This window comes from Siniperca chuatsi, linkage group LG19 (genome assembly GCF_020085105.1).
Source record: "Siniperca chuatsi isolate FFG_IHB_CAS linkage group LG19, ASM2008510v1, whole genome shotgun sequence".
Classification (NCBI taxonomy): domain Eukaryota; kingdom Metazoa; phylum Chordata; class Actinopteri; order Centrarchiformes; family Sinipercidae; genus Siniperca; species Siniperca chuatsi.
In genome coordinates, this window is record NC_058060.1 from 20,897,539 (window position 1) to 20,925,131 (window position 27,593).

General features: G+C 38.5%; 1 protein-coding gene across 3 annotated transcripts; it reads right to left on the reverse strand.

Annotated features, from left to right (window-relative positions):
• Positions 1 to 1,081: 1,081 nt before the first annotated feature.
• Positions 1,082 to 27,217, reverse strand: tnk2a (tyrosine kinase, non-receptor, 2a). Of its 3 annotated transcripts, XM_044177224.1 has the most exons (21): positions 26,985 to 27,217; positions 25,045 to 25,139; positions 18,909 to 19,071; positions 18,483 to 18,553; positions 17,389 to 17,595; positions 16,962 to 17,111; positions 16,732 to 16,827; positions 15,000 to 15,181; positions 14,732 to 14,858; positions 14,368 to 14,514; positions 13,746 to 13,840; positions 12,172 to 12,366; positions 10,979 to 11,070; positions 10,788 to 10,832; positions 10,447 to 10,682; positions 9,453 to 9,656; positions 8,608 to 9,254; positions 6,544 to 6,679; positions 5,178 to 5,273; positions 3,664 to 3,791; positions 1,082 to 2,406 (listed from the first exon to the last, which is right to left on the reverse strand). In XM_044177224.1, exons 3-21 carry the CDS (start codon positions 19,069 to 19,071, stop codon positions 2,400 to 2,402), a joined length of 3,024 nt encoding a protein of 1,007 aa, XP_044033159.1. In that variant the 5' UTR covers positions 25,045 to 25,139; positions 26,985 to 27,217; the 3' UTR covers positions 1,082 to 2,399. The 3 variants fall into 3 exon arrangements, with proteins under 3 accessions (XP_044033159.1, XP_044033157.1, XP_044033158.1); XM_044177222.1 differs by lacking the exons at positions 25,045 to 25,139; positions 26,985 to 27,217 and adding an exon at positions 20,665 to 21,445; XM_044177223.1 differs by lacking the exons at positions 5,178 to 5,273; positions 25,045 to 25,139; positions 26,985 to 27,217 and adding an exon at positions 20,665 to 21,455.
• Positions 27,218 to 27,593: the final 376 nt, after the last annotated feature.

Below are 27,593 nucleotides of genomic sequence, written 5' to 3' on the forward strand. Positions count from 1 at the left end.
GTGGGGGTGGGGGGTGTGGCAGCCTGGAGGTCCCATAACAGAAAAGTCTCAGGTTTGATCCCTTGAGGAAGCAAGAGACAAGACTTCCATTAGAGACAGGACTCCTGCAGTGTTTGAACCTGTCACTCTGTTCAGAGCTGTTTGGAGGATGTTTGGTGACTAAAAGGAAGTTATAGTCAAACATATTTGGACCAGTTTACTTGAAATCTGGACTTGCTTCCTGTGGAAAATATTAAATATCAGTGAAAACTTTTAGAGGAAACATGGTGCAATCAAGAAGTGTGTTTATTTGTAATGCAAAGTAATCAAAGCTAAATTGCAGTTATGAATATTTGGGTTTTCCTCTTAAGTTTTCAAGGCAAGGTTGTGTCCACAGTTATGGAGGACCAACATTGACTTATTAATAAAATTAAGTAATAACTGCAGTAAATGGTTAAATGAATGAATGAATAAAATAAAGCAAAAATGCATTAATAAAATACATACAATTATTAATAAAATAAATAAATACATAAATGTGTAAAAAAAAGTCCACTTTATATTAACTTTTAGTTGGATTTATTTTGATTCAGCAGAATATATTTTCCTTTAGCTGTATTGGATTCATTGGTGTGACCTGCTGTACTGTATTAAACCTTTAATACTGTATGTAAATAAAAGCATGAACTGATTTATTTTCACTCTAAAAAACAAATTATGGTGCATCAAGCAAAACCTCAACTATAGCTTCTTTTTTCATTTATTTATTTTCAGTTTATTTGACCATAGTATTTATCCATTAACTTATCTGTTTATTTACTCCATTAGAAGTCAGCTTTGGTCTTCCATACATCCGTGGCGAGAGTTGTTCACTTTGAGTTGAAAGTTTAGGCACAGAGCACTTTTCATCTTTGGCAACCTGTCCTGTTTCCTCTGGAAAAACGCTCCATCAAAATGCCATTTTCTTGAGATTTTACAAAGACCACAGCTGTAATGTATTAACTGTATGCAACTGATGGAATGTGCATGAAAGGAGACTTTAATGTTGGCTGTTTGTTCAATACATTTATGAAATAAAAATACCAATGGTTTTGAAAAGAGAATGACTCAAATTTCACTTTATTATAAAACAGTGGAGGCCATTTTTGCATTTTTCATTAACAAGCTGCTCTAATGTTACAGTAAAATGCAGTCAGCATCACATACAGCAGCGTGACTACAAGAGCTTACAGCTGAGCATAAGAGGGAAGCATTTCTCTCACAGACGCAAACACACAGAAGCATGAGTTTTTTAAACATTTTTGCCCACTTGCCACAATGTGTGTACAGAAATTCGCTGACTTTTCCTAATTTTATTGTCTAAATTGTATTTTGGACAAGAGACCTTTAACTAATGGCCTCTTATCATACAAGTAGCTGCAAGAATGAACAATTTGTTATCCATTTCTATCTCTGTTTAGCTGCTTACAATATTTATGATCAACATATGCGCAGACACACACACACACACACACACACACTATGAAGTTCTCGAGAACTACTACCTGCAGCACTTAGCACACATGCACACACTGAATGACAGTTAAGCACTTCAGCATGTGTTTATGATTATCATGCAGCAGTAATTCCCATAGGAAGAAATACTACACTTCCATTTCATTAAATATCTAATTTGCAGAGGTTTAACTCAGTGCCTAATACCCTGTATTCATAAGGAGATAAGTAGATATCTTCACATTTTTGTTTTGGCAAGAAAACCAATACTGAAAATGTCCATCCATTAATCCTTTCACAATTAACACCTTTATAAAGCCCAGAAAGCCTTGTTCAAAACACAAATGATCCATTAATAACATTTGATATGCTATCAGGCCATATCAGTATCTTATTCTCTTCACCAACTAGATAAGTTGTTTATCATCTTCTGACCAGCAGTTAAAAATATCCGCTTGTGTGTCGACACACTCAGTAAAGTGCGATATACAATACAACATCCTATCTGTACATTTCCATAAAAACATAAGAGTACAACTATAACGTTAGCAGACATTTCCCTGATATGATATCTCTTCAATAACAGCAAAGAGGCATGGGCATTTACAGTGTCTGTACATAAATGTAAGCCTATGCATTCTCACACACACACACGCATTCACAGCAGCATAAATTCTCACCATTATTGTAATAATAAAAAAACATAAATAGCAACTGTTGTGACTCATTCAACAAGCTGCTCTGTTTGCTAATAATGACCATGCAGGTGTATGACACACGTAGTAGCAGGTATTCACAGTACATTTAGTGAGGCACGTATACTGCCTTATGCTCCTCCATTAATTAAAAAAAGAGGTTCAATGCTGCCGTGTTGATCCGAAGGAGCTCTTCAGTAGTTGATTACTGCTCAGTGTATCCTCCTGCTGTCACTTCCTGAGAGACAGACCGAGACAGAGATGGCATCATATGTGCAAGGTTGTTAGAAAGTGATGTAACTGCAAATCCTCTACTGTGATGTTTGAGGAAAAGTGGAGGTTCAGATTTTTTTCCACCCAAATTTAGGGTACTGTAATAGAGCAAACCTTTAAAGCTGCACTAATAAATATTTTTTATATTAACAATGGAACAAATTTTAATGTGACAAGAGTCACACGTCATGATTATTTATCAACCAACAACTTTTTAGCGCAAACTTGTTTCTAGTCGCAGCAGGCAGCTGTTTTTAGCAAAAAGCTCCGGTTATGTGACTTTACACTACCTGCCCAGCACCAAACAGCTGACAAAGTTAGCAACTAGCTGGTGAACATAGTAGAGCAGAGCTTTAAACCAGGACTACGAATGAATGCTAATGCTCAATTTCTGATAGATATGTAAATAGGCAATTGTTTTCCTGCAAAAAAGCCAGAACAGCTCTATGGACAATAATAATAGGGAGATGTGCCATTTAGCTTGTGGAGTTGTTCTGCCCCCAAGTAGCCAAAAAATAATATTTGTGGGGCACCTTTCAAAAGCCATATTACAGTGTTTCACATGAGGCAACAGATGAACAACAATAAGAGCAAATGGTAAAACTTGCAGATAAATAAAAGGCTATAAAGAACTAGTTCTTGGAGCAATGGGGAGGTACCATTGAGTATCATTGGCCCTGTACCTTTTATATGAATACATGAGACAAACTTGATTGATTGATAAGAGATGCCATTTCTACAGATAATGTAACCCAGTAAAAGCACATATAAAGAGAATAAAAGTGGTCCCAAAACTGACTCTTAAGGCACACCATACTTGTTTTGATGAAGTTCCACTTTTTTAGTCATTTCAAACAACCATCATATTTAAAAACATGACAACATTAAACTGACAAAGAAATAGAATAAAATTCAGTTTAATTTAAGTGCAAAACTTCTCAGAAGCTCTGACAGCATGTGGGCACTCAGAGTGGGTGTCTTAACAGTGACAAGAGCAACCAGACTGACAGGCAGACAGGGGAAGAAGAGCAGATGGAGTAACATTGTCATCCCATATGTGGTTGTGTTGTCAGAGAAACCCGGGAGGGTTTTGTAACTGTCGCTGCATCGTTATGTTTTTTTAAACTCAGCAATACATTCAAACAAAAACACAGTCAATTGCAATGAGGAATGTACAGACATATACATATACAGTAAATTTTACCAGTTTAGTTTTACTCACATGTTTCGATGTGGTCCGTATGTGTCCAGCATGAGCGTGCTGGCCTCTTCTAGGTTCCACAGGCAGCGCTGCAGAAGCTCCTCACACTCAGCTCTTGACCGCAGACCCAGACGAAACAACTGCTCCACCTACAATACATACAGTGAAAAGAGGCATTTTAGGCAGGGAGGTATAGTTGTTTAATAGTTATATGTATTTTTTATTGTCCTGTGCCCGTTTTAGCTGATTTTATTCTACTTCAACATGCATTTTTAACATCTGGGTAGTGGCAGCAGTTCAAAAATGAAGCCTTGCGGTAGTTTTAGGCAGGCACAAAAGTCATGTTAGTCACATGTTCCATTCATCCTCCAATCATGTATGTCCACGACCTACAGTACCTCTCACAATAGGTGGTCCATATAAACATAACTCCCTCCATCTCTGCAGCAGTGGTGGAAGAAGTATTCAGATCCTTTAGATCAGTAAAAGTAGTGATACCACGCTAAAATACTTTACTACAAGTAAACATCCTGCACTCAGAAACTTAATTAAAAGTATGTAAGTATTATTGGCAAAATTTACTTAAAGTATCAAAAGTAAAAGTACTCATTGTGAAGAAGTAGGAGAATTTTCTCAACCCATAAAGGAACAAGTCATCCTTCAGTTTATCCGAAACATTCACATTCAAAATCGCCAAATTTGGAGATACATGGTTTTCACTGGACAGGAAGGGTATGAAAAATTGTAATCTGACAAGTAACTAAAGCTGTCAGACAAATGTAGTGGAGTAAAAAGTATGGGCTTTTCCAAATTTAACGTTCCAAAAATTGTAGCTAGCAGTGTGGGTATACACCACAGTATTTAGTTGTTCGTGAATTTTGAATATTTCTTATTTAATATGTCTTCATGTTCATTAAATGTTGTGTAGCTCAGGCACTGCCAGGGGGGTTTATGAGCTCAGGCCCATTCTGTGTCAAGCCTGGTAGGATTTGCTCCAGTGCATCACATGAGCAGAGCTGCACCGGCAAAATAAAATGCATATTGCTGCAATAAATGGTTAAAACTTGACTTGAGTGTCCTGTCTGAATTGCATAATTGTTTTGTCTCCCTTCCCCCCATCACCCACTTTTTTTAGACTATGCTATTTAATACCGGGAATTGATATCCCATTATTTCCTGGGAATTCTTGCCTAAATCAACATCTGCAAGAACCCACATTTGTGTGCTCATGTGTCTGTGTGCACCTGTGTTTGTGTAAAACAAAAAATAATGAACACCTTTTCACCCAGGTTCTGTGTTTAATATCAAACTTAACTTATGGTAATCAAAGTTTTTACGGCAAAAGAGTGCTTTATTTCTGTAAAATAACGTTAAAATAACAGGTGAAACTTCTGCTAACTTCTTGGCAAATGTTATTTCACTTTTTTGTTTTACCTGATGGCAACATCTCCTCGAGGACACAACAGATGACATTTAGCTTTCAAGGCTACCAAAGTCATATAAAAATGATAAATTATGTAGACAGATAAGTGCACCTTCAAATGATTTATGGCCTGAGGGATGCTCCAGTTGTGACTCTGCAGAGCTGCCTGACACTCCTCCAGCGTGACACCGTGTACTGCTCCTTGGACCTGTCAATCATACCATGAACTTATAATGAATGGAGGATGAAAGTTAAAAGAAACATGACTGGACCTGTGGATTGTTTGTATTTTCAACAATAGTAACTGCCATATAAGGAAAAGGATTTTTAATAAAGCGCTCCGTGATCAGTATTTAGAAGAATATCTTTCTGGGTGCTGATGAGAACAGAAGTGACGACTAAAGATGAGATAAAATTATAAAAATTATTTCTAATTATTACACGGCTTTGTTGAATACTCCATTCTGATTGGCCAATTATGGCATTATACGGTCTGTTATTTCTGAAGAGCAGACCGCTGCTATGGACACAGTTCTGATCATAGACTCTCGAGTCCAATCATCAGTCCGCAGCCCTGTGGCAAACATTTTTTAAAAAATCATTTAAAAATCAATTAAATTAATATTTGGTGTCAAATGATTGATTTCTTTAGTAAGTATCTGTGTAATAAGCGGGATAATGTACAGCGAGACGGTGATTATTGTGAAATTAACCCTGACAGGGTGATGCAGGACCTTGATGCGATCCCTTACATATGGGCTGTTTAAGAGACAGACTCCTGGTATGTTGTGATTTTACTTTTGATCTTTTGCACATCAGTATTCTGCACAGACAAATGTCGTCAGGCTAATCTGCTGAAATTTTTTTTTCGACAGATATGTAAAAGTCATAATTTATTAAAATAAAAATAAATGTCACCCTACTCTGAATAGTCTTCTTGTAAACAGAAACAGGTTCTCTATACAATTATTTATTGACAAATTTAATTAATTTAATTTAATTTAAAACTCATACACACACATCACATCATCTAGTGTAATAGACTTTCAAATTAACTGAAAATCACTTTGACGTTTACCCCCCCAAATACGGATACACAACTGTGATGAAACTAGTAATGAAGTTAATAATTTTCTTGATGTTAATCTTAAATTAACATTAAAACAATCATCCATCCAGACAGTGAAGGAACAAGAGATTTGAGAGTTTGAATATGATTCGAATCTGCTGCTTTGTCAATTACAGGGATGTGGATATAATTCAATTGACTTTTAAATGTTATGGGTGACTCTGATTTGTCTGCCTGTGGCATTTAAAGGCATTTGGTGCTTGTGTGCTTATAATAATAATAATAATAATAATAATAATAATATTGTGTGATTATCAACTAAAAACAAAAAGAAAAACAATGTTATGAAATTTAAATAAAGAGGGAAACAAATGCCACATGTTGTGCATTTCCTTTTCCTCTCCCTTACCTGTGTGATGCTCTGCTCCTGTTGCCTGCTGGGAGCTGCAGTTCGCCCGTTGTTGTTGTTGTAGGAGGAATTTGGTTTGGCTCCGCCGGGCTGCTGCATCATGGGTTTGACTGCCGCCATATTGGCTGCGCCGTATCTGATTAGAAAACCGCAGATACAAAATATGGTTTTCATAACTATGAATGAATGTTTTGAAAAGATAACAACGTTTATCTTTGAATGAGAACTGCACTTTCATTTATATACTGAATCAAAGCTTGTACAGATAATAATGAGTCTCTGACACATATTTAACAATTTATAAACGCATTTAATATACCTATATATTTATTTCATATATATTTATTAACTGGCAAACTCCATCTTCTAATGAAGATTAAATGATGTGATCAAAAGCTCCACAACAGCTACTAAATGGACCTTAAGGTGAGATTGTTTTGTGAACTGCTGTTTTGAAGGTCAAGAATGAACTAAAATTTGTTATCTTGGTGAAAAAAAGCTATACAAAGATTTCAAATGGTTTTTAAAACAGTTGTTAATGACAATAAGTGGTTGATAGGTGAATAAGAATCAGACTTAAGTGGACTATAATATTAATATTACATTTCAATTTCACACACTTTCACACACAGACTGCAGCCACAATGTAAAAAACTGGACTCAAATTGTGACCAAAGTCGAGTTCGATGCAAATTTCAACTTTCTTTTGCAATAATACGTTTAATCACTTTTTGTCATTTATTTTTCTATCTTTCTTATTGTTGCATTTGTATGTTTTGGTGTGTATTTTGTTTCCATTTAAATATTATTCCATGTATTTTATTCATCTCTTTTATTATTATTGTGTAAAAAGCTGATGTGAATATTACATTTTATTGTGAGGATCACAGCAAGATTAGGAATTGCTGAAATCCATATAAATGAAATAAAATGCAATGTATCACCTCTGGAGAGACTGAAGACAGCAAACAAATATATACACTGAAAATATCTTGAAGAGGTGACGTCCCACTGTGCAAAAGAAACTAAATAATGGAACTGGATTAAACCTGTGTACATTTTTTGCCTGAGTGAACAACACTTCACAAGGAGACAAATCCAGTTCAGTCAGGCTGTCAGTCAAAATGCACTTTGAGTGATGCCTCAGTGTTACATGAGCTTTCATTTTGCAACTGTGGTACTACAACAACATCTTTTAGCGTTTCTAGTATTTTAGGAACAATTAGAATGAGCAGGAAAAGCTGTTTTATTGTATAACATGCAGGAAACTTGTGGGAAGTTTGCTCACTGCTAACAAACAACTGTCTCATCTTGACTTGCACTGAGTGACACTAGTGGAAGTATTTAATGTGGCAAATATGTCACACAGCCCAAGAACTCTAATCATTGTCTTTGTCAGACAGAACTTAGACTTTGAAACAAGGAAAACTAAGGTTACACTTAAGGGAAAGTCCAGTAATTTGAATTGACAATCATCAAACACTTGTCTCTAAGTCCAAATGAAAGTGAACCCAGAAAGTAGCTCCCCTGGATTAGTTATTGAAGCTAATAGGGAGCTAGTTCCAGGACAACTTGCCAGCTAACCAAGCTAGCTGTTTGGTTAGCCAACTAGCAAACTAACACTAGCCAAGACAGCGAAAAAGTGTATTTCCCAAAATGTTGAACTATTCATGTAATTTAGTTAGTTAATTACTTTGTTAGTTAGGAACTTAATTGTCCATGTTGTGGAAAATAGGTTTTGGCTTCACCACATAGCTTTTAAAACAATAGAGGACAAATATGAGGACAAATGGCAGGGATACAGTACATCATGAAACATCATGATACATACAATACATAAATACAACAAAAAATAAAAAGTAAAATATAATAGAAAGGGAGAAGGGCTAGGTCAAAGTAGGTTATGCATTCAGTTATGCTACAAAACCATCAATGAATCAACAAGATTATTGAATTAAAATAATAAATAATTTTTTTAAGGAAAGAGATTAGAAAATTCCCTCTATCCTAACTAAGTAGGATGATAGAGAGTGAATGAGGTAAGACAGTGTATCAGTAACACACCTTTCCAGAAAAGCTGGTCGGTCAGGCAGTGGGGCGGGTGCAGAGCTCTGGGAGCTGTCAATCAGTGAGGAAAGGCCACGCCCCTCACGACAGGCGAGAGGATCCAGTAAGGAGCTGGATGAGTAGGAGGAACCACGAGCTGCGAGCCGTGAGGAATGTGATGTGGCTTGAGGCGGGGAGGAGGTGGACGAGTTGGAGGACAGAAGGGGACCCAGAAGTCCAGACGCCCGGCGTGGGGAGACAGAGATGGGAGGAGGAGGCAGGGACACAGGGGAGGAGGATAGTGGCGGCACCAGTGGGAGGGGAGAGGAGGAGCGGGAGCCCGGCTGAGAGAAGGCGTGGTCTCTGGGTGGGATCTGAGGAGGTGTGTCCTCCTGGTCACCCAGGGAGATGGAGCTGGAGCGCGCCTGCGGGTGGTTGGTGCGGGCGGAGAGGTTGTGTCTGGAGGGACGCAGCGGGGGGACGGGGCTGCGAGGAGGCAGCACCGGCCGGTCCTCAAAGCAGGAGGTGAAGGAGCAGGTGGATGAGGGGGAGGGAGGAGGCAGGCAGATCTGTCGGTGGGGGCCCAAAGGAGCCAGGGGCATAGGGAGGGGGGAGGAGGGGAGGGAGCGGCCCGTTGCCATGGGAACCTGCAGCTTCACCATCACCTACACCCACAAAGACAGACAGAAATATTAGCATAGAATATGCGTCTGCATGCGTTTATCATTCAGCGGAGAGAAAATCTATTCAATCAATCAATGGAATTACATTTACAGTAAATGCCTGCAAGTAAACATTATCTATACATATCTATAATCTATAAACTGAAACTATGTGTAAAACTGCTTGTTTACTTTCACTACCTCTCTCTGTAGTTCTTGGAAGAGGTCAGCTGACTGCGACTCGCTCCTGCCTGCCGTAGTGGCGCTGGCCGTTACCGCGGTCTCTTCAGTCAATCCCTTGTTGATAGACCGCACTTCCTGGTCCTCTGATTGGTCCTCCAGCTCCGTGGTAACCTCGTCGTAAGCTGGCAGAGGGAGAGGCCAGTCCAGGATGGACGGAGTGTCCTGAGGATGAGAGCGATGGAAATTGGACAAGCTGAGAAAAAGTGATACATAGAAAGTAGAGTCTCACAAGTAGCGGAGATAGTAACTGTATATAATATAGAGAGCCAAAGTGAATCAAGAACTTGTGGGTTCTGCTCCAGAAGTAAGAAAACCTCATTCAAAGTCGCATTGATGTACATTTATTGTATGTACATTATATCGTAGAAAAGGTTTCTGTCGTTTCTGTCTGGACACTGTTTTCAGAATCAAGATGTTTCGAAAACAGTGTCCAGATGACTACGACTGAAACCTTTTCTACGATTGAGGACGAATTCTGGACAAATGAGGGACTACACCATCATCTTATGTACATTATAGTTAAATGTTTATTTTACCTGTCTCTGTTCCGCTTTGTTGTCCTTGTTTTTAGCTGTATGTCTATTTCTGTGTAAGTACATTGAGAGCAACTTAAAACTGGAGTCAAATTCCTTGTATGTGTAAACATACTTGGTCAATAAAGCTGATTCTGATTCTGATCTAGCCTACCAACACTTTCATCTGTCTTCATCAGTCACATGACTTTCGCCTTGCAGGTCGTTGCAGTCCCTCAAGAGTCTCCCATTACTTCAAAGATTTGTTTTAAAATGCCAGATCATCTTGGCTTCAAAATTTAATTTGACTTTAATTTGTTTTAATTGCTTACATATGCCCTTCCACCATCTTCACACGGGCAGCTTTTACTCTTCTTAGTATTTTCACATTTTTCTGTGACTTTGTGACAGGTCAGACTACTTTCACAATCTAACTGTACCTTCAGTGTGTCCTCATCTGGCTGCCGCGTCTCAGTGAGCGGCGAGGGCGTGGTCGAGCTGAAGCTGTCATCAGTGAAGTCGATGAGCGACACCTCGCTTTTGGCCGAGCGCACGCCGGACCCCTCCCACGGTCGGAGCTTCAGACCCAGGGACACTCCCAGCTTCTTCAGCCCCGACGAGGCGCTGGTGTCGTCATCGTCGTCGTAATCGTCCATCACAGAGTCGTAGAACGGCTCTAGACACACATGCAAACACCAGAGTCAGGATTTAACAGCAGCGCTGTATTTAAAAGTGGGATTGTAGACTACAGAGAGGACAGGGAAAGAAGAGAAAAACTTACTCTTCAGCAGAACGGCAGGCTGGGGTGGGCGAGGAGGAGGTTGCTCTGATGAAGAGAGTTTTAGGCATTTAGCTTAATTCAAATGACTAACAGAAAAATAAGGATTGTGAGCTAGTAAAAGTACATGTACAAACACTGTAAAAACGCCATATATGTTGAGTATATGTGTTTAAATTTTGGGATAAGTTTACTCTTGGCACGGTTGGGGAGTTTGGTCGGCCTCGAGGTGCCTGAGTCCATCCCAAGGACATCAGGAGGGTCCATGGGGTTCCCCAAATACAGACTGAAAGGGAGCAAATGAAAGGTAAATCAGTTGTGAACACTTTGAGATTGTAATCGCTGCCTGTAAGAATGTTGATCTGAGCACTGAGGCATTTTCTGTTCTTGCAGCAGCTGTGAGTTTCTCTGGATTTGAAGTTCTGAAAAAGCTTAACAAGTACAGCATCTGTTGGTGAACAAGGGGTGACACACTGCTGCACTCCAGTTGAAAGTGGTGGAAGAATTACTCAGATCTTTTACTTAAGTAAAAGTAGCAATACCACAGTGTAAAAATACTTTTCAGAATCACGTATATTATATCACTGGATTATAATTAGTGATGCAATAATGAGTAAGCATCACTTAAATGTTGCGGCTGGTCAGTGGTGGAAAGTAACTAAGTACATTTACTCAAATAGTGTACTTAAGTACAATTTTACTTGAGTACTTGTGCTTTACTTGAGTATTTACATTTTTTGTTCCTTTATATTTCTACTCCACTACATCTTTTACATTCATACAATGCAATATTTTATATTCTATGCTATATTTCTGTACTATATACTATGTTATACTATGTTACTACATTTCACCATATATTTTGTATCCTATACTATATTATACTGTACTATATTTGTTTTATATTATGTTAATATGTTATACTGTTTTATTACATTATGTATATATACATTATATATTAATACAGACAAACACTAAGTATGTTTACTTAATCATTATATATTGCTCTGGTGAACACTGTATCATATATACTCTTACTATGTCACCTATGTCACTTCACCCGAGACAGTACTGCACTTAGTTTAAGTACAACACTGGTCGTGGATACTGTGTGTATGTGTACTGCTTGCCTTGTGATTTTGAGTTGAGTTGAATTGTTTAATTTTAATTGCTCTTGTATAGTTTCTATTTTTATTTCTAATTTTAATTTCAATTTATTTAATCAAATTATTTTTTACTTCTCTTTATTTATCTGTACTTTTTCGCATCTGTAATTTATGTCCTTGTCTTAAAATGAACCCTAGAATAAAACTTTCCATTTACTGTTTTATTTCACATTGTATGAATAAAACTGAAGTGGCGACTTCAGTTACTAAGTATTATTAACCTGTCGATGCGATCTGCGTGTCCCCAGCTCCTGTGAGGGTCCGTGTCTCCGTGTCCAGTGTGGATGAAGGAGTGTTTGAGCGGTCGGCTGATGTCGTGGGCGGACAGACCGGCGACCGACGTCACCACGTGGCGAGGAAACTGACCGACACGCAGTGTCCCCCTGTTCTGACCTCGCCACCAGTAGTGCTCTGCCCTGTAAACACACATATGGACAGAAAATAAAAAAGCTATTCCTGCAATTCAGGGAGACATCAGATGTGTGAAATGATCCGACTGTGGGATTGTCTAATGGAAATGGCAGAGGATAGAATAAATAAGAAGTTTATGTGGAGTAATTCACACAGTTCTTCATGGGCAAAAGAGCTTTACTCCATTAATGAGGAGGTGGGTATGCTGTTTATCTACAGGAATAATGTGTTTTAATGTTACCTTTATTAAAAATAAGCTTTTATTGAAGAAGAAAAATGGTTTCAAAAATATCTTGTCAAAGCCAAAATTAAGGACATATGTGGACATGGAACAAAAGTTTGGCCCTGAATCATATGTTACATCTCGTTTATCTAGAAGCCAAAGATCTTTAGTTGCACAGAGAGAGCTGGTATTCTTCCTCTGGCCATTAAAGTCGGGTCATTCGGAAATATTCAGGAGGAAAACCGTGTGAGTCCTATTTTCTTTTGTACTGTACAAATTATGATGATTTAAGAGAGTTAATGTTCCATGAAATGGCTCGACAAAACCCTGAAATGTTCAGTACAGATGAGCAAAAACTGTAACGGTTCTTTAACTTGGATGTGTTTAAATTTGCCAACTTTTTCTCAAAAGCCTGCAAAAGAAGGCAAGACAGATTATTTAATTAGTATTTATTTAGATTTTTCCAGTAATACATAGTAAATGTTTTTGTCAGTGATTTATGAATTGTGTTGTACTCAATGATGGTCTGAAGATTGGACCATGAAAGATTTAGTTGATTAATAACTGATTAATTGAATGAATATATGGTGTCTTGTTGGGCCATGCGGGCTGGGCATAGTTATATTTATTATCAAGGCACAATAATAAAAACTTCATTCATTCATTCGTTCAACAAAGAAACTACCTTCTACTCTGTTTACCACATAACATGTTGACTGTTCTTTTGATTTGTATAATCTGTATCACCATATTCTACTCTACAACATTAATGGGACTTTCCTGCCTCTGTCACATGAATACACTTAACGTATAAATCCAGCAATATCTCGTTAACTTGTAAGTTTTCATTTGGGCAGCAATACACACAAAGAAGACTAAACAGATGTGAGTCTGTCCCATCACCGGACGCCAATATTTCTATAATGAGCCACTAACAGGACAGTAATTACAGCAATTTTCCACAATGCAAGGAATCCTATGTCAACAAAAGATGCATTTGTTGTTTTGTAAAAATGACCTTCATTCTTCTCTGACACACACAAGCATGACTTTCAAAACCAGAAATTTTGTTAAAATATTACTTTGTGTACAAGAATTACATAACAAGTTGTGACAATTTTCTACCTGCATGATTTGCTTAACAAACAGTCACACACTGACCTTCCCTCTATGATGGTGATGACATCGTTCATTTTAATCTGGAGCTTGTCTTCCTCCTCAAAGTCCTGCAGCGCTCTCATATCTGTAGGCATGGTCTGCAGAACACACACACACTTACAGTTTGAGCAAAAAGCTACACAAGAATTATTACGGTCATCAGCAGGGTCATAGAGACAAACAGAAAAAAACACTTCATGTCATTTTGTATAATAGTTATTTATTTGTATCCACTTGCTTCCCCTTTATTGTCCTTTATTTGCCTGGTGCACCTCTCTGGGGACAAATTAGTTTTGAGCTATTCGAACACAATTAATCTGAGTGGTCTTCTTTTAAATTAAAATTCATTTTTTGTTGAATCTGTCCAATTTCTGTGGACATACAAGATTCTGATCTGCAGACTGATATTTCTAAGCTAAGGTTGCACATCTCTGAATGCATCTTATCAGATCATAGTAACCTTTAAAGTTACTGTACTCAATAACATTTGTGCTGCCCCTCTTACAGTTTACATCATCTGTTTTTGCAAAGGGCTTTCAAATCTCTGTTATGGACATATCTGCTGAAAGATGATGTAACTACAAGCCTTCATTCAGTGTCGTTTTGACTAAAAGTACTGTGCTACCTCGAGCAGGAAGTCTCTGAGGGCGACGAAGGTCGGTCTGTCCTCCGGTTTGGGGCTCCAGCACTGCAGCATGACGTTGTAAATGTCCTGAGGACAGTCGTCTGGTTTACACAGCCTCTCGGCCTCCACGTCCACCTTGTGGAGGATCTGCAAACAGACACATATATAACAGAATGCTAAAGAACAATTATTAGCTGGTGATTTTTTTAAATTGCGAGACGTTGTTTTGTGGTTTAACGTTTTTCAGAAAACTTCATATGCAAGAACTTATTTTTTATCCAAAACATCAATTCCTTCCTCCCTGCACTTTTATAGCAAAGTAGAAAATCCCATAGAAAAAATGTGTGCGTGCATGTGCATGCACCTGGCTCCCATTAAGGCCCAGCCACGGCTCCTGTCCGTGGGTGAACATCTCCCACAGAGTGACCCCAAACATCCAGGTGTCAGACGCATGAGAGAAAGTACGAGACTTCAGAGACTCCGGAGCACACCTGCAGAGAGACGAAGACGAAGACAGAGAGAGAGAAAGTCAGAGAGACTGTGAACAGCAACACCAGAACTGTTTGACTCACTGATGTCTGGAGCCAGGCTACAAAACTACTAATTTTGTGCGATTAGGACGCTCTTCTCACCATGGGAAAGGGATTTTGTGGCCTTCCTCCATGATGTATTGGTCGGTGTGTGTTGGTAGCGCCCTCATCAGGCCAAAGTCTCCGATCTTTACCGTTTCATTGGTGGACAGCAGAACGTTGCGGGCAGCCAGGTCCCTGTGCAGGAAACGCTTCTGCTCCAAGTAGGTCATACCACACGCCACCTACACAACCACACACACACAAACGGTGATGACATACTGTACATTGTGTGGTTCGTGTGAAGTGAAGTACATCTCAGATCTTCTGACACCATACATGCTCGGTCTGAATTCACTTTTATCTGCTAAGTCACTTCTTAAAACCTACTTTTATTCAAAGGCATTCTCTTAACTCTTGTGTTATTGCGTATTGCTTATTTTAATTATTGTATATTGTTTTATTTGACTTATTTTACTCTTTCTCATATGTACCTCCTTTTGCTCAATGTTGTATAACTTTTAAAGTACATTTTGCTGATAATACATGCTTTTACTTAAGTTTGAGTTTGAATGCAATATTTGCTATATGGAACAGCCAAAAGTATAAATTTACAATTTTTGTACTTTAACTAAGAAACATTAAAGTGCTGACTGATTGGTTTGTCTTGACTTTGACGGATGTTTAAGAACAAAACTTCATGTTCTGTTGGATGAATCAAAACTAGAGTGCGGGACTTTTACACATAAATGAACGTCCGTTGCATTCAAGCTGTTGCCAAACGAGTTCACACAATGCTGATTCAGCCTATCACCGCCAGGTAAATCTCTCTGTATTTCGCAGTATGCAGAGTTTTTAAATCTGGTGTCTGTGGTGACATTCCCGCACTGGCGCACCGGTAGTGCAGCGTTTTACGTCAAGGTTTGTTTGCCAGAGCTGAAGGGGGGAGCAACCGCAGCAACAGAGTAGGCTAGAGCAACTAGGAGTACGCCGGAGCCTATGGCGGAAAAACCTAAGAAGCGTACAAGAAAAGTTTCTGATGTTCCAGACAAAAAAGAAACTCGTTGTTCAGAGGAAGGATTACAGTCAAAAAAAGAGATCAACGGCGAGGACAAACACGGATGACCATTGGTGTAGCTTTAGCTTTTCCTCATTGGAGAGTGCTGAGGGAAGAGACTGAGGGCAGACAAGAATGTTGCGTTACAGCTCTTAGACAGGCTGGTATTTGTAAAATATTTGGAGAAGACTATGTAGCTATTACATTTACTCTACCTAAATAATGTATTATTGTCTTGGAACTGTGGAAATGTCTCTGTATTTTTGTAACTATTTCTGAACACAAGCCTGGGAGTTTCAGGGGCCATGAGTGTTATGTAATGTTAGCGAGCTAGCTAGCATCGTAAACGGTTTAATTTTTTGAGAAAATAGGTAACTGTTATGTCTCTCTGATTACTCAAAAATCCCAACACCAACCCTGCACCAGCTAAAAAAAATCATAGTACCCTGCCTGACACGACATACACCGCGGGCTCCAAAGGTACACAAAGGGTCAGTTTGTTTCAACTTCAGTGTATTTTACATAAATTATAAAAACATCCACAGTATGAAAAACTCTTTCATATTCAAATTGTGGAATTGATGTTGAACTTTATCAGCAGAAAGTCTAAGGAAGAAAACAGCAGCCATACATCTCTGGGCACTGCAGCAAATATTGAATTGAATTGAATATTGAAATTGAGGGGGTTATCACTTCCACTTCCTTTTCTGTGTTTTATCTTTTTGGTGTAAAACTGACCTGCACAGCGTAGTTACACAGATGGATGATGAGGATGTGACCCTGACGCTTTCTCAGACGATCCAACAGGGAACCCAGAGGGGCCAGCTCAGCCACCTACACACAAACGATAAAAACAGCTCAGCTCATTACATTTATATATCGCATTTGTGACTTGGGTGTCTTCTTTTTGTGGTCTGTGTGCATTTTGTGCATGAACATTTTTGAGCATGAGTGTGTGTGTGTCTTACCATCTTCATGGGCTGTGTGAGGACGATGCCATACAGGCGGATGAGGTTCTGGTGGCTCAGTGAATGCATGGCGTTCACCTCTCTGATGAAATCGTCCAGACCGTCTGAGTCCAACACGCCTGCCTTCAGACACTTCACTGCCACTGACAACTAGAACGACAGAGAGGGAGAGACGATATCAGCTTCACAACCAACAGAATAAACTGCTGTAATTCAAACTGATGCCGACGGCCTTTGGGCGGGGTGGTGATTGGCTAAGTTACCCCTCAGAGTTCAAATGAGACCGTTTTGTGAAGTTTAATCTGAGAGCAACCACACCAAAACACAACCTGAGCTTACATTTTGTGCACTCAACAACATATTGTGTATTTCCTTGTTAGCATGGAAACATTTCCATACTACTCTCTACCGTGTCTCTGCGTCTCACCACTCTGCCGTTGGGTCCGGTCCACTCTCCTCTCCGCACCACCCCGAATGTGCCATCTCCCAGCCGCTCGAACAGCTGCAGCTCCGACTCTCTGATCAGGCAGGTGAGCGAGGCTGCCGGCTCGCTATTGGCTGGTGCCGTGCTGGACGACGCCCCCTGAGGGAGAAGCTGCTGGGGGTCGGCGTCGGGTCGTTTCACTGGAAACACCTACAAGGGCCCAGAAGAAGGAACCGGTGACAGGTTTTACCTTCTTATGCTCATAACAACCAAGATTTTTGATTTGATTTATAATATTTAATATAATATTTAGAAGTTTTGCGGCCACCGTAGTTTCTCCTACACGCTAGGAATGGGAGGGTGAGGCAAGTGGTATTCAAATGGTTGCAAACAGCAATTTCATCACTAGATGCCACTAAATCCTACACACTGGACCTTTAAGTAAAATTTCATTAATAACCTGTCACCTTAGTCTATAAATAACCTTTCATTTTTATGTTGGGTAAGTGAATTTGGACTGGAGAAAGGCCAGTATATTGTTTGAGATTGTGAATGAAAAAGCTGTCAAGTTATTGTTTACTTTTAAAATATTACGACCCCTGCATCCTCACTATATGTTGTTCTGAATAATATTGTTATTGATATGTTTCAGGGAACGTTACAGAGTTGCAGATGGCAGTAAATGGTGCTAAAATAAAAAAATGTATATTCTTAATTATATAGGATATAAGACTTTCTGTAAATATGCATGTCATCCTGCAAACGTGTGACCATTTAGTTAGCCTTGGAAATCAGTTATCTTATAGAAGAAATTTGTTTCAAATTTAAATAAAAGTGTAACTTATCTCATTTGGCATTCAAACTTTTGTTCAGTTGGTGGTGAGACATGGGGTTAAGGTGTCAGAGGATAAATGTTACGAAATACAAGACAGTGTGTGTTGTAATAACAGTAATGTGATACTTCACTGATCCTTGTGAGGACATTTCTCCTTGCGGGAACGTCAGAATGTAACCAGCTCTTGTTAAAAAAACTTTGCAAAGTTAAGCAAAATATTTGTGTGTGTGTGTGTGTGTGTGTGGACAGAGTGGTACTGCACCTTGCTCATCCAGGACTTGCGCTTATAAAGGGCTCTTCTCCTCTTGACTGCCTCCCAAAGCCTCCTCTGACCTGAACCAACACAATCACAAACACTGAAAACATTATTTATTTATATTTGTTTAGATTAAGAGTTTTAGACAATTCACACTGAGGACTTACAATAAGCACAAATAAACTTGAATTTAGTGCAAAACTCAAACTCAGTGATGCAGAAATAACAGAGATAACAAATACTCTCAGCGTCTCAATATAAATAAGAAATGTAAAACTTGAGTTTTAGGGTTTATTAAGGGAACTGTAGATAAAAAAGATTACTGGAGTCACTGTAACATTTTTGATTATTTGTAAAACTCCAATATGCAGCAGATATTCCTTCGAAACAGTTGTCTGGAGTAAAATGGAAACAGATGATAATAGGATATACCCGGGCGACCCATGCCGATCTTTTCCAGGTCTTCATTCTTGACGTAGTCGAAGTGGGAGAGTCGCGTGACATTGAGCTCATCACGGATCCGCAGGAAGTACTGCTGCAGCTGCACATCTGTCAGCAACTCCAGCAGCCACTCGGTCCCCTCCTCACACTGCATCTGCACACACACATTTAACCTTGTATTACTGTACATGTGAGGACTTGTACAATAACAAATCGTTGACCTCTAGCTGCATACAAGATTCTGATTCTGTGTTTTTAGCTTAAATTGTTCAGTTACTGATTGTGATGTTAATGGACACTGTTAATGAACCCACTTAATGTGCAGTGGAAATGGAGGAGCTACTCTAAATTATGCATGACAGTGCAATGACTCCAGCATAGCTCCAGGAGCTCAATACATAAAAATCTCTTTTAAAAACATGTTTTTTTCGTTTTTAACATGTTAGTTTTTATATGGATTAACCAAATGAGATGTAACGTGTTAATTACTGAGCTTCAGAAGTGATGGTAGGCAGATTTTTTTTACCTTTGGACAGAGCCAGGCTAACTGTTGCCCCCTGTTTCCAGTCTTTATGCTAAGCTAAGCTAACCAAGAAGCCTTTTCCCCAAAATGTCAAACTACAGCTTTATGTCAATAGCTTGGAGCCCAAACTTTGTGTCAACTATTTTTCACCCATCTGGATTGCAACGTGAGGTCACATCATCTATGTTGTGCCAAGTTTTAAGTGGGAATGAGACGAATTTACCAGGACACAACAAAATGCCCAGAAATTCAAATTAATTAAAAGGCGTCAATGTGTTCCCAATCAAAGTAGTAGTAGTCTCACTTTTGAGGATTTTGTTTGTCTTTCTATCTCTGCAAAGACATGTGATTATATTGTGATTTTTAAGGCAAATACCGATAAGCATCTCTAATGTTTATAAGAATTGAGACCAAGATATATACTGAGCGTGACATCTGACAGTAAAAAAATAAACTTGTCAGTGCTCTCTAGTGGACAAACTACGTGAAGGAATAAAAACAAAAGACTAGTGCTGAAACAATTAGTTGCTTAATCAGTTAGTTGATCTGGAGAAACTTAATCATTTAAGTCATACATCAGTCATACACAGCAAAAATGTCAAACATTTGCTGGCTTCAGCCTCTAAAATGTAATGATTTGCTATTTTTTCTGTTTTATATCACTGTAAATTTAACAGCTTTTGGTTTTGAACAGTTGATCAGACAAAACAAAACATCTGAAGATGACACTTTGGACTCTGGGAACTTGTGATGGGCTTTATTTCACTTAGAGACTAAACCAGTGGCTCCCATCCCCCGGTGTCGAGACCCCAACGAGAGGTCGCAAGTTGAATCTCAGGGCTCGCAAGGATAGAAAAGCAGGAAAAACATACAAATGCTACACACATTTTTTTTTTGTTTTTTCTGTTTATTATTTTTTCAGATTAATTTAAATTGGGAATTACTGGATAATTTAAGGCCTTTAAGATCTTTAAAAATTATTACAAACAAGAAAACAAATCAGTCTTTGGTTGAACTGGTCTGTTTTAAGGATCACAAGCTAAACAGGTTGGGAAATAGTCCATAGTTGCAGGCCCAGCAATACACACACAATCACAAACACACATACACACACCCATTTATAATCTCAAAAAAATATTCATCCTGCACAAACACACACACACACACTGTAATTACAGAGAGAAGAAAAATCACTGCATGTCCACCCACAACTTCAGACTTTACCATTTGTCCCCCGACACTTTCTCTGATCCTCCCGTCTCTCTCCTCTTCGTCTTCATCCTCCCCCTCCTCCTCTCCTCTGGTGTAGGGGAGTCGCTGGTACATGTAGCTCTCCCCCATACTGTAGTAGCTCTTCTCGTCCTTCGCCTTGTCTCTCTCTCCTTTTTTTTTTGCCTCTCCTTTTTCTGTCTAGCGGCTGTTCAGAGGAGGCATTAGCTCTGCCTCTCTGAGTCTAGTTTGCTAATCTCCTCTCGGCTCCGTGACCTTCTCTGCTCAATCGATAGGCGCATGCACACGCACATACACAAACGCACCAGGAGGCATTTGACGCCACTCTCTCCAGCCGTATCACCTAAAGCTATCTATAAACCCTCTCTGTCTTCCCTCCCACTGGTTCTTTCTCTCCCTGCTGACTCACGGCTTCCTGCAGCGTTGGACACCTCCATACTTCCCTTTCTCTCTCCATCTTTTTCCTCCCTCCTCCTCTCCTCTCTCTAGCTCTCCCTCTCGAGCCGAGCCCACTGTCTGATGTTAAATAATTCAGCAGCTCTAACAAGAGGATGCGAGGGAGGGAGAGGGAGATCGTGGAGGAAGGAGGGGATAAATGTAGATACAAATGGGTGGACAGACGGATGGGTAAATGGATGAATGGTCAGGCCAAAGAGAAATAACAGGAAGACGGTTCCCAGCATGCATTTGATAGATGCCGACATGCAGATAGTACCGCAGCAGCTTAGCCTGACATCAACCCAAACAAGCATAACATTTGTAAAGAATGCAAATATGATGTGGTACATTTGAAAATGTAAAATCAGCTTTGGAAGCTTTGAAACGGTTGTATTCAATCATAAAGTGTGAAACGTTCACTGGTTCCATTGTGGTTTCATATCATTGTGAGTATTGTTTTGGTTTTGGGCTGTTGGTTTGATAAAATTGTGGCATTTTCCACAATTTTATGGCCATTTAAAGAAATAAACAATCGATCAATTAATTGAAAAAAAGAATCGACAGATTAGTCTAAAATGAAAACAATCATTCGTTTCAACCCTATTTCTATTGTTTAAGACATTAATCAAGAAAAAATACACAAAAACAGCTGCTGGTTTCAGCTTCTCAAATGTGAGAATTGCTGCTTTTCGGTTTTATATTATTGAAAATTGAACTGAAAATGTTTGTTGGTTGGACAAAACAAATATTTTTTGCAATTTTGTTGCATTTAATAGACAAAACCACTAATTGATTCACCTAAATAATAATTGAGAAATTGAGCAATGATAAAAATAATCATTACTTGCAGCCCGTTTATTTAGCCATGCTAACAGCGTGGCTCTATTGATGCCGATGTCCGCCACTTTGGTCCACACTGAAATATCTCAGCAATTATGGATTGCTTTCATGACATTCGTGATCCCCTGACTTTTGCTCTAGCGCCATCATCAGGTCAAAATACTGTCCAATATTTCAGTGTATGACCAAAAGCCTGCCAAACTAATAAAATGTCCATCAGCTTTAGCTGTACTCTGTGTCAAGCACTAAATTAGCAAATGTTTGCATGCTAACATGCTAAACTAAGATAGTGAATATAGTAAACCTGCCAAACATTAGCATGTTAGCACTGTCACTGTGAGCATGCTGATGTTAGCATTTAGCTTCTATGCAATGATATCAGCAAGGATGCTACCATTTTTTCCATTAGAATTACACACATGGCAGAGTATAAAAGGTTTTGAAACAACATTTAGACAATAATGTACGCCGATAACATTTTCAGAAAATACTGAATTAATAAATATAATGTGAAATTTTGTGATTTAAAAACCCCCACTTAAAACATGTAACAGAGTTTGGTTTCCTCTTCATATTCTCTGTATCCACATCTTCTCTAGATTTATCATGGATAATAGCTTTCAATTAATTCCTTCTTTTTACACAGCTTGTTGCAGACTACCAAATCACATATTTAACATCAAGCCCTTTCACAGACAGATTAATCATGATAACATGAGGAAGATCTGAGTGATATTACAGCATTAATTCAGTTCTTGTTCAGTATGTTTGGTAAAAGCTTATCCACTGCTTGCACTGAGCTCTTGACAAAGATACAATGTACAAATACATCCAATCTTGTGAGCTTCATTCAAATTATAATGAGCTCAACTGTCTTACAGTAAGAACTAATCTGCATGTGACTCTGGTGCTTGCTGGTTTTCGAAATTTTAATTTAGAAACAAGAGTTAAAGGATAAATAATAAAACACAAATAATTTAATAGTGCAGATTGAGAAGAAAATAAAAGAAAGAAACAATGAGAAGAGTGAGATACTGAGCTATCACCATTAGCAACATTTGATGACAAAGACAAGCTAAATAGTGCACAAACTGCAGCAGCACTGGCAGAGTGTGTACAGTATATGCGCTTGCATTTCACATGTGTATTTATGTGTGTGCGTTTGTGCATCTGTGGCCTAAATGAGCACAAAATCAGAGCTTTCATCTCTCTACGTGCACAAGTCTTATCGAGGGCGATGCTCTAAATATAGGAAAGCTAAATTTAGCTTATGTTCACTGGCACGAAGAGTGTAGCGATGGTGTGAACAGAGCTGCTTTACTTCACTCTCATCTCAGCGTCAGACACCTGAGATTCGGTCAGGACTGTTAACAGATACACTGATGTTTCCCTGTGTGATGAGGTTGAGGATTTACTGTGCATCTGTATTCTTGGTTTCCTCGATTCACCGTCCACCTGCTTTGACCACTGACTGATTACAGACACCAGGAAACAGCAGCCTTCCTCTAATTTGGTGCATTAACAGTTGAGTCAGAGTACAGAGGCAGAGCAAAATGCAGAGAGGGAACATTCAACAACAGCCAACACGCTAATTAATCGGACAGGGGAGTGGAAAAGGCGTAATTTGTTAAAATATCGTTCATGTTTTTGTTTTGCAGTTATTATGTTCACAAGGGCTGCAACTAATGATTATTTTCATTGTCAATAAATCTTAATCGATTAATCAAATTATTAGTTTGACGGCTTGTTTTGTCTAACTAACAGTCTGAAACCTTAACATATTCAAATTACTGTCATATACGACAAAGAAAAACAATAGATTGTCACATCTGAGAAGCTGGAAGAAGAGAAAGTTTGCTTTAAAAATGAGTGAAAAGATTTAGTGATTATCAAAATAGTTGCCGATTCATTTTCTGTCTATTAATTAATCGATTTAATCGACTAATTGTTGCAGCTCTAATGTTCACCCAATATATCAGTCACTAAAACTACAATATTCTCATTCTTTGGCCAGTAGTGATATATTGGTGTATTTAACATGGAGGATATTTTTAACATTATTCATTATGACTGCCAGAAAAAACATGCAAAGTCCATCTTCTATTTCTTCTTTTGTTCAGAGATTTTGTTCATAGATTCCTCTTTATTGGAAATTTACTGGTAAAGCAAACATTTTTTTCTTATGACCAGGTTTAAATATAGCACTGAGATTGATTGGCATTAGAGTTAAGGATTTAAGTCAGTGTTGCAGGGTCCTGGAAGCCCTGGAACTGGATGCAGAACAAGCTAAAAATGAAGCTAGAAATGACTGAACTGAATTTTATCTTATCTTAGTTTTTAAAGTATTTTGCTGGGCGAGGTTGTGGGCAGGACTGAGGAATAGCTTTGGAGTCAAATTGGATGTTAAGAACATTACACAACCTGCCAAAGGGGCTTATGAAGAGTTCACAAATGTCCATTGTCACAGCAGACCACTTACAGCAGCATCACCACCTTTTATTCATATAAAAAGGAAGCTGCTATTTCTGTTACTGTTATTTATACTGTTGTCATGATGATGTATCTGAATACATTTACTCAAGTACCGTGCTTAACTACAATTTTGGGGTACTTGTACTTTGCTTGAGTATTTCCATTTTATGCAACTTTATGCTATTGCACTTTTTACTCCACTACATTTATTTGAAAACTTTAGTTACTTTGCAGATTCAGATTCATTAACAACTAATAAATTAAGATGTATTATTATGGATAAAGATGAAAGACTTTATTGATCCCTTTGTGAAATTCACAAGCTACCCGGCAGTATATATAGTAAATCCAATAATATAAATATACATTATTCTGAAAGGGGCCGTTCTGCATGATGAGTAGTGATTTTACTTTTTGTAATATATTTTGATGCTAATACGTTTGTACTTTTACTTAAGTAAAATTTTGACTGCATGACTTTGACTTGTAACAGTGTGGTATTGCTACTTTTACTTAAGTAAAAGTACTGAGTACTTGTTGGGTTAGTGCAGTAGAGGCCGGTGCGGACAGCCAGTCCTCTCAGCAATGGTCTCATACAGTGTGTGTGTGTTTAACTGGTCTCACCCTGCAGAAGTCTTCTGGTGGTTCAGCTGCAGTCAGCAGTGACTGAGGTCACTGGAGGTCACCTGGAGGAGGCCATGGGTGGAGAGACCCCACATCTACACACACATAAAGAAAGATTTACTTCCAGAAACATACAAACGCAACATAGAATCTAAAAATGAGTTTGAGGAGTTAAATAGAACTGCCGAAGAATTTAACTGAGAGACACAAGAGCCCAAACGTCATTGTTTTCACTCAAATTACACCAAATACAAAAAAGTAAACTTTAGCTCCATCTGTCTCCAAACAGAAGACAGCAGACTCATTTACAGCCACGACAGACTGAAAAAAACAGCAAACACAGATGAAGGAACAGGCAGACCTGAAACAATAGCAGGTTTTATTGGGGGGGGGCACACTCACTTTTTTATCATAACTTAAATGTTACTGTTTTTTATTTATTTAAAACACTCACTACTGTATTCTGTAAGGCAGAAAATAGATTTAATATCATGCAGTGAGCGACACATCCACCGTACCTCTCTGTTCTCGTTGCATTGTGGTGTTATACAGTGTTGTCTGTCGTTCCCCCCTTGAAGGAGCCCCCTGACATTCATTGATTGACAATTCTCAACTATGTCAAGAGGACATGTCCTCTGTAGTTTTTCTAGGAATATGTTGGGTTTTTAGCAACCTGCTGAGTGTTTACATTCTACAATTAAAAGCCAGGTTACAAGGTTTTGTGTCTTCATCAGAATCAAAGATCTACTTATTTTTGAAGGCACAGCCGTGTTGAATCATCAGAAGTACCTGATTCAGCAGCACGTTGCTGGAAGATGCACAGAGAGTTCAACACTTGGTGGATATTTTATACAGTAGACAAGATATTTAAATATGACTACTTTTAAGCCAACAAAAATAAAGGACTTAAATCTAAAGGACTTCTACAGAGCCCTCAAAGTCCTGAATCATGATCTTGTGCACACAACTTTTTATCTTTTGATTGCAAGATGAAAAGCGTTAGGGTGTCCAGACGGCTTGAAATTAAAGCTAAAAGCTTCAGATCTTCATGTTGTGAAAAAAAAATGTAAAACTGTAGAAAAACAGATACATTTTTCATATTTTTAAAATATATTTTTCATATTTTTTATTGTAAATATAGATTTTTATAATCATGATTCTTGACTTTTGCAGTACTTGGTTTTTCTTTTATTTTGTTTGTTGTTATGCACCAAAACACCAAGGGAATTCCTTGTACTGTATGTGAAAACCTACTTGGCAATAACCCTGATTCTGATTATAATGTCACTTTAACTCAACAGTTAACTGAATAAATAAAATAATTAAAACATTTTACGGACTTTTTTGTTTTTATGTCTGGCTAAAATCTTCTGGTTGTGGGGGTGGGACTCAGTATTTTGTAAAATTCTGGCTGTAGTCTGGTCTCAAGTCATAATTTACAATTACTGCATCTCACTGTGAGAGACACAAACAGATACAAGATTTTAGATATTAAAAACAAGCACAAATCAGCACATAGCAATAAACTTCACAGCTAAGACCAGTGCACATGGATTTTTACCTTGTTGAATGTTAACTAATATAAACTAAGTTCAACAGAATTAAACTTGTTAAATAAAGACAGAAAGAGAGGGAGAAAGAAAAAGAGGGAGGATGGAGGAAAGTAGATCTATTCATCTATAATGAATAGAGCAGAATAGATTTTAATTGATCCAGCCTCTGCTTCACACAGTCAGTGTCTGCGGTCCAAAGCTGATTAGCCTGTTACGGTCCCACCTGCCTGTAAACATCTCACCATCACAGTTTCACTCCTGACCACAAAGAGTTCAATCTTTATTTTTATTTATTCATTTATTGTATTTTGTTTTTGTGCAACACGTCGCATCTTTCAGACAGAGAGAGTAACGAGCTGCCAGAAAACATACCCCCGGCATACCGACCTGTGAAGACTTCGCGGGAGACCAGTCCCCTCCTCCGGCCAGTCCGAGCTCCGTCCGCCGCTCTCTGCGGTTGCAGCCCGGCGGGAAGCCGCGCTGTTTATCAGGAATCGGTTAAATTCAGCGGATCCGTTATCTCTCTCTGTCCTCAGTTAATTCCGGGACGCTCCCCAGTACGCCTGTCGGGATTAATGAGCGTCACCGTGCGTAACCTCACGCGCAGACAGAGCGCTCATTCCGGGCCACTGGAATGAGCGAAATAATTGCACTTCCTGTTTAGAGGTTCAGGCTTCAGAATAAAAGCGCAGATTTAAAGTGATCATTAAAAAGGCTAATTTTTACATTTTAATTATTTTACGTTTGATATAATTTTCAATATTTTGCCATATTTTATATGTATTCATTGAATAAAATAGTCATTAACTAAATAATTATATTCGTAATACTGTAAAAAAAAAATACTGTACTGTTTTTAGCTGCAAACATTAACACATTAAACTGCACAGTGGTAATATGGAACATACAGGAAATTTAATTGAACTCTTCTGCTGCTAAAAATGTACATTAACCTACTAATGACAAGACCTCAAAATATGAATACATAGTAACAGT